This window comes from Schistocerca nitens, chromosome 4 (genome assembly GCF_023898315.1).
Source record: "Schistocerca nitens isolate TAMUIC-IGC-003100 chromosome 4, iqSchNite1.1, whole genome shotgun sequence".
Classification (NCBI taxonomy): Eukaryota; Metazoa; Arthropoda; class Insecta; order Orthoptera; family Acrididae; genus Schistocerca; species Schistocerca nitens.
Window position 1 is genome coordinate 162071352 of NC_064617.1, and position 13776 is coordinate 162085127.

General features: G+C 45.8%; 1 protein-coding gene across 1 annotated transcript in view; it reads right to left on the reverse strand.

Moving 5' to 3' along the window:
- LOC126252179 (solute carrier family 22 member 7-like) overlaps window positions 1–13776 on the reverse strand; it is a gene marked incomplete at its 5' end in the record, with an annotated part of 157856 nt that overhangs the window by 80654 nt on the left and 63426 nt on the right. Inside the window, one exon of the mRNA XM_049953049.1 lies at window positions 1057–1082. Within this exon, the coding sequence (XP_049809006.1) occupies window positions 1057–1082 (26 nt within the window). The remainder of the gene's footprint in view (window positions 1–1056; window positions 1083–13776) is intronic.

Below are 13776 nucleotides of genomic sequence, written 5' to 3' on the forward strand. Positions count from 1 at the left end.
CTGACGTTACGACTTATCTTAGAAGAAAGATTAAGGAAAGGCAAACCTACGTTTCTAGCATTTGTAGACTTAGAGAAAGCTTTTGACAATGTTGACTGGAATCCTCTCTTTCAAATCCTAAAGGTGGCAGGAGTAAAATACAGGGAGCGAAAGCCTATTTACAATTTGTACAGAAACCAGATGGCAGTTATAAGAGTCGAGAAGCATGAAAGGGATGCAGCGGTTGGGAAGGGTGTGAGACAGGTTTGTAGCCTCTCCCCGATGTTATTCAATCTGTACATTGAGCAAGCAGTAAAGGAAACAAAAGAAATATTCGGAATAGGTATTAAAATCCAGGGAGAAGAAATAAAAACTTTGAGGTTCACCGGTGACATTGTAATTCAGTCACAGACAGCAAAGGACTTGGAAGGGCAGCTGAACGGAATGGACAGTATCTTGAAAGGAGGGTATAAGATAAACAAAAACAAAAGCGAAACGAGGATAATGGAATGTAGTCGAATTAAGTCGTGTGATGCTGAGGGAATTAGATTAGGAAAAGAGACACTTAAAGCAGTAAAGGAGTTTTGCTATTTGGGGAAAAAAATAACTGATGATGGTCGAAGTAGAGAGGATATAAAATGTAGACTGGCAATGGCAAGGAAAGCGTTTCTGAAGAAGAGAAATTTATTAACATCGAGTATAGATTTAAGTGTCACGAAGTCGTTTCTGAAAGTATTTGTATGGAGTGTAGCCATGTATGGAAGTGAAACATGGACAATAAATAGTTTCGACAAGAAGAGAATAGAAGCTTTCGAAATGTAGTGCTAAAGAAGAATGTTGAAGATTAGATGGGTAGATCACATAACTAATAAGGAGGTATTGAATAGAATTGGCGAGAAGAGGAGTTTGGGGCACAACTTGACAAGAAGAAGGGACCGGTTGATAGGACATGTTCTGAGGCATCAAGCGATCACAAATTTAGCATTGGAGGGCAGTGTGGAGGGTAAAAATCATAGAGGGAGACCAAGAAATGAATACACTAAGCAGATTCAGAAGGACGTTGGTTGCAGTAAGTACTGGGAGATGAAGAAGCTTGCACATGGTAGAGTAGCATGGAGAGCTGCATCAAACCAGTCTCAGGACTGAAGACCACAACCACAACAATGTTATCCCCTTGCTTTCAATGTCACCGAAGGTTTCTTTGACTTTCCTGTATGGTGAGTTGTCATTCCAACAATGATTTCTTTTCCGATCTCTTCATTATTTTTAATGCAGCCATTTCGTCTTAGCTTCCCTACACTTCGTATCAGCACACCGCGACTTGTATTTCTGTATTCCTGAGTTTCCCGAAACGTTTTTGCGCTTTCCCCTTTTTATCGATCGACTGAAGTATTTTTTCTTTTACCCATGGTTTACTCGCAGTTACCTTCTTTCTACACACGTTTTTCTTTCAAACTTCTGTGGTGGTCCTTTTTAGAGATGTCCATTCAACTGCACTGTTTACTGAGCTATTCCTTATTGCTGTATGTATAGTATTAGAGAACTTCAAGCGTATCTCGTCATTCATTACTACTTCCGTATGCCACTTCTTTGCGTATCGATTCTTCATGACTAATGTCTTAGACTTCAGTCTACTATTCATCACTACTATATTGTGATCTGGGACTATATCTGTTCCTGGGTGCGCCGTACAATCCAGTATCTAATTCTGAATCTCTGCCTGATCATGATGTAATGTAACTGACTCACAGAACCCGGCCTCTTCCAAGTATAGCTCCACCTCTTGTGATTCTTGAACGGAGTATTCGCTATTACCAGGTGAAATTATTTGCAAAACTCAAATAGTCCGTCTTCTGTCTCATTCTTTGTCCCAGGTCCATATTCTCCAGTAACCCTTTCTTCAACTCCTTCCCCTACATCTGCATTCAGGTCGACCATGTCTACTTCATTTTCACCTCCAGTTACGTACTGTGTTTCCCTTTCAATATCCTCATATACTTTCTCTTAACGTCCTTAGCTTTCGACGTCGGCATGTTTAAGTGAAGTATTGTTGTCTGTGTTGGTTTGCTGTCGATTCTGATAAGAACACTGAACTGTTCACGGAAACACACTCTCTGTTCCACCTTTCTGTTCATAACGAATCCCACTCCCATTATATCATTTTCTGCTGCTGCTGGGCAGAGACCATTGTCTTTTTTTTTCATTTCACTTCAATTATCCCATTTATATCCACACTGAGCGTTTGCATTTCCCTTTTCGTATTTTGTAGTTTCCCTACAATGTTAAAGCTTCTGACATTCAACGCCCCAAATCCTAGAACTTGGTCCTTTCGTTGATTATGCAGTCTTTGTCTCATGGTCACCTTCCGTTGGCAGTCCCCAGAGATCCGTATAGGGGACTATTGCGGAATCTTTTGCCAATGAGGAGACCATCAAGACACTTTTTCAATTACAGGCCACATGTCGTGAGGGTACACGTTGCATGCCTTTCATTCAGTGGGTTTCACTGCCTTTTGCCTTTTGCATCCTCATGCCGTTGATCATTGCTGATCCATTCCCCCCTTAGGACCAGTTTCCCACGTCTGCCGTTGGCAGAATGAGGGTGATTTCTTATGCATGAAGTCTTCGGCCGTCACTGTTGATTAATAATCAAAAATTGTGCACAGGCGGAATTCGAACGTGGGATCGAGGACGTTTTGACAACTAATGAAAGACGCTACTTCTAGATCACGGGTGCAATCCATCTGTGTCTCATTTTCTAGAGTCCCGAACAGACTAATTACTCTCTAACATTGTTCAAATTCTTCAGATTTCCCGATCAATACTTTTAGAGCTGTCGTGTCTTATTCTCAGTTTTTTTAAATGATTTGTTCTGAGCACGGACATCTATCGCAGTTGAATCGAGAGTATGCTATATTTTCTCTGTCACTGCTGCAATGACAGCATGAGTGATGGTCTAGAAAACAACCTCAAGCGTGTCCTGTGCTTGTAGAGGGGTGCTACCTAAACCTTGGTGACTGCGCCATAGCAGATATCTGGCCAAGCGGACGTAAATCTCGATGTTCTCGGTGGCTAAGCCATTGGCGGTGCTGCATGCTATTCGATAGTTTTCCATTTTAAGAGCAGATTCAAGTAGGACAAGTCTGCTGCCTTTGAGAGGTGGCAGCATTTACTTAAACAAGAAAAATAAGTGTGTCTCGTAACGTACAGCACTCCGTCTTCAGGCCACAAGTGGCCCATCGGGACCATCCGACCACCGTGTCATCCTCAGCTGAGGATGCGGATAGGAGAGGTGCGTGGTCAGCACACCGGTCTCCCGGTCGTTATGATGGTTTTCTTTGACCGGAGCCGCTACTATTCGGTCGAGTAGCTCCTCAATTGGCATCACGAGTCTGAGTGCACCCCGAAAAATGGCAACAGCACATGGCGGCTGGTTGGTCACCCATCCAAGTGCCAGCCACGACCGACAGCGCTTAACATCGGTGATCTCACGGGAACCGGTGTATCCACTGCGGCAAGGCCGTTGCCTCGAAACGTATACTTCCCCAGAAAAATATGTGTTCATAGGATGGACTGCGCGACACCTTGTTCCTGACATTAGCTCCGTCAAATGTGTCTGTAGGGTATTATGATGTCTTACAATACTGTACCTACCATTAGGTGGTCTGCACAGAGTTGTGTTGTTCGAGTCGTGTAGTAGCCTATGTTAGTTTTCGTCGTGTTTGTGTGTCTTATATTATCGTACTGTCAACCCTCGGTAAGCATCATGGTGTTTTACCTTCTTCCACACACGTATTCACTTCATTATTATTCGGCTGTTTGTAAGTATAAATAGTGTACTACGTTTTTACACTCCTGGAAATGGAAAAAAGAACACATTGACACCGTTGTGTCAGACCCACCATACTTGCTCCGGACACTGCGAGAGAGCTGTACAAGCAATGATCACACGCACGGCACAGCGGACACACCAGGAACCGCGGTGTTGGCCGTCGAATGGCACTAGCTGCGCAGCATTTGTGCACCGCCGCCGTCAGTGTCAGCCAGTTTGCCGTGGCATACGGAGCTCCATCGCAGTCTTTAACACTGGTAGCATGCCGCGACAGCGTGGACGTGAACCGTATGTGCAGTTGACGGACTTTGAGCGAGGGCGTATAGTGGGCATGCGGGAGGCCGGGTGGACGTACCGCCGAATTGCTCAACACGTGGGGCGTGAGGTCTCCACAGTACATCGATGTTGTCGCCAGTGGTCGGCGGAAGGTGCACGTGCCCGTCGACCTGGGACCGGACCGCAGCGACGCACGGATGCACGCCAAGACCGTAGGATCCTACGCAGTGCCGTAGGGGACCGCACCGCCACTTCCCAGCAAATTAGGGACACTGTTGCTCCTGGGGTATCGGCGAGGACCACTCGCAACCGTCTCCATGAGGCTGGGCTACGGTCCCGCACACCGTTAGGCCGTCTTCCGCTCACGCCCCAACATCGTGCAGCCCGCCTCCAGTGGTGTCGCGACAGGCGTGAATGGAGGGACGAATGGAGACGTGTCGTCTTCAGCGATGAGAGTCGCTTCTGCCTTGGTGCCAATGATGGTCGTATGCGTGTTTGGCGCCGTGCAGGTGAGCGCCACAATCAGGACTGCATACGACCGAGGCAAACAGGGCCAACACCCGGCATCATGGTGTGGGGAGCGATCTCCTACACTGGCCGTACACCACTGGTGATCGTCGAGGGGACACTGAATAGTGCACGGTACATCCAAACCGTAATCGAACCCATCGTTCTACCATTCCTAGACCGGCAAGGGAACTTGCTGTTCCAACAGGACAATGCACGTCCGCATGTATCCCGTGCCACCCAACGTGCTCTAGAAGGTGTAAGTCAACTACCCTGGCCAGCAAGATCTCCGGATCTGTCCCCCATTGAGCATGTTTGGGACTGGATGAAGCGTCGTCTCACGCGGTCTGCACGTCCAGCACAAACGCTGGTCCAACTGCGGCGCCAGGTGGAAATGGCATGGCAAGCCGTTCCACAGGACTACATCCAGCATCTCTACGATCGTCTCCATGGGAGAATAGCAGCCTGCATTGCTGCGAAAGGTGGATATACACTGTACTAGTGCCGACATTGTGCATGCTCTGTTGCCTGTGTCTATGTGCCTGTGGTTCTGTCAGTGTGATCATGTGATGTATCTGACCCCAGGAATGTGTCAATAAAGTTTCCCCTTCCTGGGACAATGAATTCACGGTGTTCTTATTTCAATTTCGAGGAGTGTATTTTCCTTCCAATACTGCTCGATAAGTGAAATGGCGGATACGGTAAGTTGTTCTGACAAGTTGTTCGACCGACTTTTCCAACGGTGTTGTTCCCTTGCTGATGACCGCTGGTTAGATTTGATAGGCTCATATTTACTCTGGACTGCATATAAAAAAACAGGCCGTATTCTATGAAGATAAAGTCTTATTTTCATTTCCGAGAAGTAAAAGAGTTGATCTGGCTCAGCAGGAAGCCGGTAACATTTATAATTAATCAGACATCCATTAATGACTAATGGTAAGCGGGCATTTCTTGACAGTTGCCGTATATATATATATATATATATATATATATGTGTGTGTGTGTGTGTGTGTGTGTGTGTGTGTGTGTTTCGCAGTGGCACTGTGATGGTGCGAGTCTTACGATATGAATTCGTTTATGGTTCCTCTGTTTTTGGTTTGCGTCTCCTGACTGTTTTGGTATCACTAGCAGCCAATGTTTATACCCTTTGTGGCTTCCTCTAACAGAATGGAAATAGCTGCCGAGTGTATCCATCACTCCCTTCTGTTTACGGTTTTCCGCATTTTTCTTCTCTCGCAAGTGCGGGAGGGACTTGTCAGTCCTTTTAATTAGATACAGATTTTTCGTGTAACATCAGTATCTCAAACAAGTAAATTATACAATTTTCAGGTGTATTTACGTCCTATGACATAGTTGCAACAGTGTTATCCTCAAAGGGTGAGTTCTTAGAAATATCTTTCTCAGTTGCAGGCCCACATTTAATCACTATAGACATCTTTTAGTGAGGAGCACTCTCTTTGCTCTTCAGATTTTTAGGTTGTTGTTTCGCCCACCATTATGTGTTTAGATTTCGGGGCAGCAACAAAGTGATAACCTATTTTAACACACAGCTTGTCACTACCATCATTTCTATTACTCCTCAGTATCTGGTCTACGTCAGCTTGCTTTCAAACTACATTCTGCACTTGGCAAACCATTCCATTCAGGTTCTGGCATTCATCCTCATCTTCACACAAAACAACAAAGTCATTAGCATGCCCAAATACTGAAATATAATTAATTTGGATGTTTCTCCCAGTACTGTGCCTTCCCATTATTTCCTTATATTCTTCTTCGGTATACATGTCAATCGGCAAAGCTAGAGCACTATTAATTAAGGAAGGCTGTATGCAATATACACTCCTGGAAATTGAAATAAGAACACCGTGAATTCATTGTCCCAGGAAGGGGAAACTTTATTGACACATTCCTGGGGTCAGATACATCACATGATCACACTGACAGAACCACAGGCACATAGACACAGGCAACAGAGCATGCACAATGTCGGCACTAGTACAGTGTATATCCACCTTTCGCAGCAATGCAGGCTGCTATTCTCCCATGGAGACGATCGTAGAGATGCTGGATGTAGTCCTGTGGAACGGCTTGCCATGCCATTTCCACTTGGCGCCTCAGTTGGACCAGCGTTCGTGCTGGACGTGCAGACCGCGTGAGACGACGCTTCATCCAGTCCCAAACATGCTCAATGGGGGACAGATCCGGAGATCTTGCTGGCCAGGGTAGTTGACTTACACCTTCTAGAGCACGTTGGGTGGCACGGGATACATGCGGACGTGCATTGTCCTGTTGGAACAGCAAGTTCCCTTGCCGGTCTAGGAATGGTAGAACGATGGGTTCGATTACGGTTTGGATGTACCGTGCACTATTCAGTGTCCCCTCGACGATCACCAGTGGTGTACGGCCAGCGTAGGAGATCGCTCCCCACACCATGATGCCGGGTGTTGGCCCTGTGTGCCTCGGTCGTATGCAGTCCTGATTGTGGCGCTCACCTGCACGGCGCCAAACACGCATACGACCATCATTGGCACCAAGGCAGAAGCGACTCTCATCGCTGAAGACGACACGTCTCCATTCGTCCCTCCATTCACGCCTGTCGCGACACCACTGGAGGCAGGCTGCACGATGTTGGGGCGTGAGCGGAAGACGGCCTAACGGTGTGCGGGACCGTAGCCCAGCTTCATGGAGACGGTTGCGAGTGGTCCTCGCCGATACCCCAGGAGCAACAGTGTCCCTAATTTGCTGGGAAGTGGCGGTGCGGTCCCCTACGGCACTGCGTAGGATCCTACGGTCTTGGCGTGCATCCGTGCGTCGCTGCGGTCCGGTCCCAGGTCGACGGGCACGTGCACCTTCCGCCGACCACTGGCGACAACATCGATGTACTGTGGAGACCTCACGCCCCACGTGTTGAGCAATTCGGCGGTCGTCCACCCGGCCTCCCGCATGCCCACAATACGCCCTCGCTCAAAGTCCGTCAACTGCACATACGGTTCACGTCCCCGCTGTCGCGGCATGCTACCAGTGTTAAAGACTGCGATGGAGCTCCGTATGCCACGGCAAACTGGCTGACACTGACGGCGGCGGTGCACAAATGCTGCGCAGCTAGTGCCATTCGACGGCCAACACCGCGGTTCCTGGTGTGTCCGCTGTGCCGTGCGTGTGATCATTGCTTGTACAGCCCTCTCGCAGTGTCCGGAGCAAGTATGGTGGGTCTGACACACCGGTGTCAATGTGTTCTTTTTTCCATTTCCAGGAGTGTATGTTGCCATCATGGCGTAGGGATAACAGGGGTAAGGTAAGACAGATATATAAGAGTACTGAGGAAGATACACTGAGAAATATGTTGAAGATCGAGGTAAGAAAGATATAGAAGGGTGATGTGGAGAATACACTGAAGAATATGTACATATCATGCATGTGAATATACACTACCTTAGAAAAAGTATTAGTGGACTTTAATATGAGGTAGGTCTACCAATTGCCTTTTTTTTTAGTCATCAGTCTTCTCACTTATTTATTGCATGCATTTTAATCTCTGTCTTTCTCTACATATTTTACCCTTACAGTTCCCTCTAGTACCGTGGAAGGTATTTCCTGATGTTTTTCAATGCACGCTATCATACCATCCATTTTTCTTGTCTATTCCATCTGTTCCTATCTTTGTCGGTTACTCAGAGTACCTTGTCTGACCTTACCTTACTGGTCCACTTCATTTTCAATTTGCTTCTGTACAATCACATTTTAAATGCTTCGATCCTCTTGTTTCATGGTTTTCCCAAGGTCCATTACTGACTACCATGCCATTCCGTGTTCCAAGTACATTTTCTCAGAAATTTATTCATCATATTAACACCTACATGTGACACTAGTAGACTTATTTTGGGCAGGAATATCTTCTTTGCTTGTACTACTCTGTATTTTACGTCCTGCTCGCATCAACCTGTTCTTTACATCCTCGTTCATCAACCTGTTTTTTACGTCATCTGTGCATCAAAAGTCTTGAGTTATTTGCTTCCAAGAAACCACAATTCCCTAACTTCATTTCCTTCATTATCATCAATATTGATGTTAAGTGTCACATAGTTCTCATTTACGTTACTTCTCATTACTCTTGGCTTTTTGCGGTTCACTCTCCATTACTATTCTGTACTCATTAAACTTCTTCACTTTCAGTGGCCGGCCGAAGTGGCCGTGCGGTTAAAGGCGCTGCAGTCTGGAACCGCAAGACCGCTACGGTCGCAGGTTCGAATCCTGCCTCGGGCATGGATGTTTGTGATGTCCTTAGGTTAGTTAGGTTTAACTAGTTCTAAGTTCTAGGGGACTAATGACCTCAGCAGTTGAGTCCCATAGTGCTCAGAGCCATTTGAACCATTTTTCACTTTCAGTGAGGATATCAACGTCATCAGCGAATCTTAACACTGATGCCCTTTTACCCTGAATTTTAATCAAAATCCTTTCCATGATTTCCAACATTGCTTCTTCGGTGTACGAATTGAAAAATTGGAGCGAAACACTTCATCCTCATCTTACACAATTCTTAATCCGAAAAATTGTGTAGGCCTACATATTTAATAATACACGTATTTGCATATAACTTACATTTTTTTCTCAAAATTTAGGACCTTTTGTCGACGTTCTATCTCATCTGAAAGGTGTTCCATTGTGTTCGGATTGGTTATCTGGACGGGTCAGTCCGTTACAAAAATGCTGTTTTTCTAATATCGTTGATTCACAAACGCTGCTTTATGACTGGTTGGAATGTAATGATCGTACCAGCAACGTCTCCGAACTGAATAAAAATCTCTCGGTTTACATGCCGCGTCAATTCAGGATAAAATTCCAAGATTTCGACCACTACCTCCATAGTCGTCGTCAGGGCTAAAATTGACTGTCGTAAATTATTTTTTTTCCTTTATTGTATTTGAGTTCTCCATTGGGGCGGTCTGGCAGCAGCATATGCGTTGCACTTCAGCCGAAAGACATAGAACAAATAATAGAAGACGTTTCAAAATATACAAAGGAGCATACATGGTGAACATAGATATAAAAAAGGGGGAAGATCATGGAAGACAATAGACAAAAAAAGGGGCGACTGTAAAATGGAAATAAAAACCGTAAAAATGTAGTGCACACGTAAAACCACACACTGCGACAATTAAAAGAACACAAGGCACAGTATGACTGGAGCATAAAAGTATCGACTGATGGTGTAGGACATACCAAACACTGACAGTGACACTAAGTACTATGCCAGCACACAATTTAAATCACACCACTCGATGCACAGGAGTAACAGCACTAAACACTACACTGCCGTGGCACACTGATGATGATGAAAATGGAGGATCTGCCAGGCGCAAGGACATGAGGGAGACCGGGAGAAGGGAGGGAGGGAGGGGAAAAGATGGGCGGGGGGGGCGCGCCGAAGAGGGCCAGGTAGGGAGGGATGGGGGAAGAGAAGACACTAGGATGGGGTGCAGGGTCTCAGGAGGGAAGGAGGAAAATCCGCTCTGGGAGAAGGAGGGGTGAGGAAAAAAGGGGGGGGGGACAAGGCCAGGTTATAGTTGGAAGGAAGGGTAGATGTCATGGTGAAGTTCATCATCCGGGAGGGGGAGGCGCCGGAAGTTGCCCTGACGAAAGAAATGGAGGGTGTGGATGTGGAGAGAGGGAGGGATACAACGATAGAGGCGCGGCAATGGGCGGAGGGTGGAGAAGAAGGAGGAAACCAGAGGGTGGGGGGGGATCAAGCCTGCATTAAATGTAAAAGATGTGGAGATGTTGGAGGAACAGGAGGAGGTTCGTAAACTAGCGAGGCTCCCACTTTTATACACAAAAGACGGCTTCTGACTGCCTGGAATACGTCATAGCAGCAACTATATGGCGCGTAGTGACGTGGTGCCATCTACTTCCATAGATGTAGTTTCTGCCCGCATTGCTTGTATCGCCATCCCTTGAATCAGGAGGTAAGGTGCGGGAAGTTTTCCTCTGCGATTTTTCTTTGTCCAGGGCACTCTTCCAGGTGTTGCTAAATGCAGAGAAGTTGTCTCTGTTAAAGTTACTATCGCTAAGTCTAATTTCGACCGCTTCCCGGATCACAGAGTCCCAGTAATTCGATGCGTGGGCTATTACTCTCGTTTCTTCAAATAAAATCTTATGCTTGTTAAGCAGGCTGTGCTCAGCCACCACTGATTTATCCAAATACCTGTATTTCCCGTTGTACTCGTGCTCGATGCAACAGTCGGCAACTGTTCGTACGGACTGACCCCCGTAATTCTTCCTGCATTTGCAAGGAGTACTATATATTCCCGGCACCCTCAAGACGAGACTATCTTTGACTGGTCTCAACATTTCCTTAATTTTCCTAGGTGCTCGGAAAACTAATTTTATTCCTTGCCTCTTTAGGACTCTGCCTATCTTGTTTGCTGTAACACCACAAAATGAAAGCCGCGCTATGTGTTGGTCCTCTTCTTGTTTATGGACGGCATCATGTCTAACTTTTTTGGACTATGCTGATTTAATTTCACCGGCAGAATAACCATTCCTCTTGAAAACAGTCGTCAAATGGTTAATCTCGGGACCGAGGTGGTCCTTGTCGGAAATAGTCCTGGCTCTGTGTACTAAAGTATTCAGCATTGCTCTCTTCTGAGACGGATGATGGAAGCTGTGGCTATGCAGATATAAGTCTGTATGCGGTGGCTTCCTGTACAAAGAATGGCCCAGTCGTTCATCCGGTTTTCGCTCCACCAACACATCTAAAAAAGATAACTTCCCTTCCTTCTCTACCTCCAGTGTAAATTGTATGTTTGTATGTACACCATTCAAATGTTCGAGGAACTGTTGCAGCGTGTCACTGCCATGTGGCCAGATTAAAACGTTGTCGTCGACGTATCTGTAGAAGCATGATGGGCGGAGGTGAGCACTGCTCAACGCTGGTTCTTCAAAATCCTCCATGAAAAAATTCGCTATTGCTGGTGATAGGGGGGAACCCATGGCTGTTCCGTCCGTTATTTCATAATAATTTCCACTGTATAAAAAGTAAGTGGTCGTCAAGGTATGCCGGAACAACTTGAAAATTTCTGAGGAAAAATGAGCAGCCAGCAGTTGTAATGTGTCGGCCACAGGTACTTTGGTGAACAGAGAAACCACGTCGAGGCTGACCATGATATCATTTGGGCCTATCTTCATCTTTTTTATGATATCAACAAACGTAATTGAATTCTTAATATGATGTCTGCAGTGGCCAACTATAGGCGACAGCAATTTAGGTAAGTGTTTTGCAAGCCTGTACGTAGGAGAGCCAATAGCGCTAACAATCGGTCTCAACGGGACGTTGTCCTTATGAACCTTTGGCAAACTGTACAATCTAGGTGGCCTAGGTGTCTTCGAACTGTTCCCCTAACGTACTCAGTACATTATGGTGTAAAATGTGTTTATATTTTACTTGCTTACTGTTTTCTAACCATAATATGGGGACCCATTTTGTAACACCGCCTCCTCCGTACTTCGCGCTTGTCATTATACCTGGTAGGAGGTAACGTTCCCCAAGCATTGCCAAACCCAAACACTTCCGTCAGATTTGCAACGGCTGCAGCGTGATTAGTGGCTCCAAACGCTTGTTTCCAGTTATCCGTTGTCCAGTGGCGTCACTCCTTAGAGCACATTAAGCTCAGCTTGGCACTGACTACAGAAATGTTTTGGCTTATGAGTAGGTTCTTGACCACTGTACCCACTACTCACTGTGTTAACTGGGCTTCTGGTAGCACAGTGGAACGCATGCGTGATTTCCATCCGGTTATTTGTAACCTCCCATCGCAGTGCTCAATTTTCCTGTGCGTCAGTGCGTGATGTCGGCCTGATGGTGGCTTAGCTGTGGTTCTTCTTCGCATTCCTGCATCACAGTCACATCACAAGCAGTCGATGTGGCCAGTTTTAAAGTACTAGTAATATCCCTGATACGTTTCCATATTTTTATATTTTCAGAAGGCTCTCGACACAGTTCCTCATAAGCGTCTTCTAACCAAACTGCGTGCCTACGGAGTATCGTCTCAGTTGTGCGACTGGGTTCGTGATTTCCTGTTAGAAAGGCCACAATTCGTAGTAATAGACGGAAAGTCATCGAGTAAAACAGAAGTGAGATCCGGCATTCCCCAAGGAAGTGTTGTAGGCCCTCTGTTGTTCCTGATCTATATTAACGACATAGGAGGCAATCTGAGTAGTAGTCTATAATTGTTTGCAGATAATGCATTTACCGTCTTGTAAAGTCATCAGATGATCAAAAATACTTGCAAAATGATTTACATACGATATCTGTGGTGTGAAAAGTGGCAATTGACCCTGAATAAAGAAAAGTATGAAGTTATTCACATGAGTACTAAAATAAACCAGCTAAATCTCGAATAGGCGGTAAGCCACACAAATCCTACGGCTATAAATTCAGTTCAATACTTAGGGATTACAATTACGAAAAACCTAAATTGGAACGATCACATAGATAATATTGTGGGTAGAGCAAACCAAAGAGTGCGATTCACTGGAAGAGCACTTAGAAGGTGCAACAGGTCTACTTACACCACGCTTGTCCGCCCTATTCTCGAGTATTGCCGTGCGGTGTGGGATCCGCATCAAGTGGGACTGACGGATGACATCGAAAAAGTACAAAGAAGGGCAGCTTGTTTTGCATTATAGCGAAATAGGGGAGATAGTGTCACAGACATGATACGTGAATTGGAGTGGTAATCATTAAAACAAAGGCGTTTTACGTTGCGACGGGATCTTCTCATGAAATTTCAATCGCCAGTTTTCTCCTCCAATTGCGAAATCATTCTGTTGGCACCCACCTACATAGGGAGAAATGATCATAACGATAAAATAATAGATATCAGGTCTCGCACAACAAAAATTTAAGTGCTCGTTTTTCCCGCGTGCCTTTCGAGAGAGGAACGGTGGAGACGCAGCTTGAAGGTGGTTCATTGAACCCTCTGCCAGGCACTGTATTGCGAATAGCAGAGTTATCACGTAGATGTAGATGTAGATGTGTATAGGAGATATCCAATGATCAGGCCATGTTCAAAGTCACTGAGATGTCCTGACCGATCCCGTTACAGCTTTCCTACTGGCAATACAATACGCCCCGCCTCCTTTCGTACTGTCGGGCTACCTTCTCGTGACAACTTGTCGTCAATT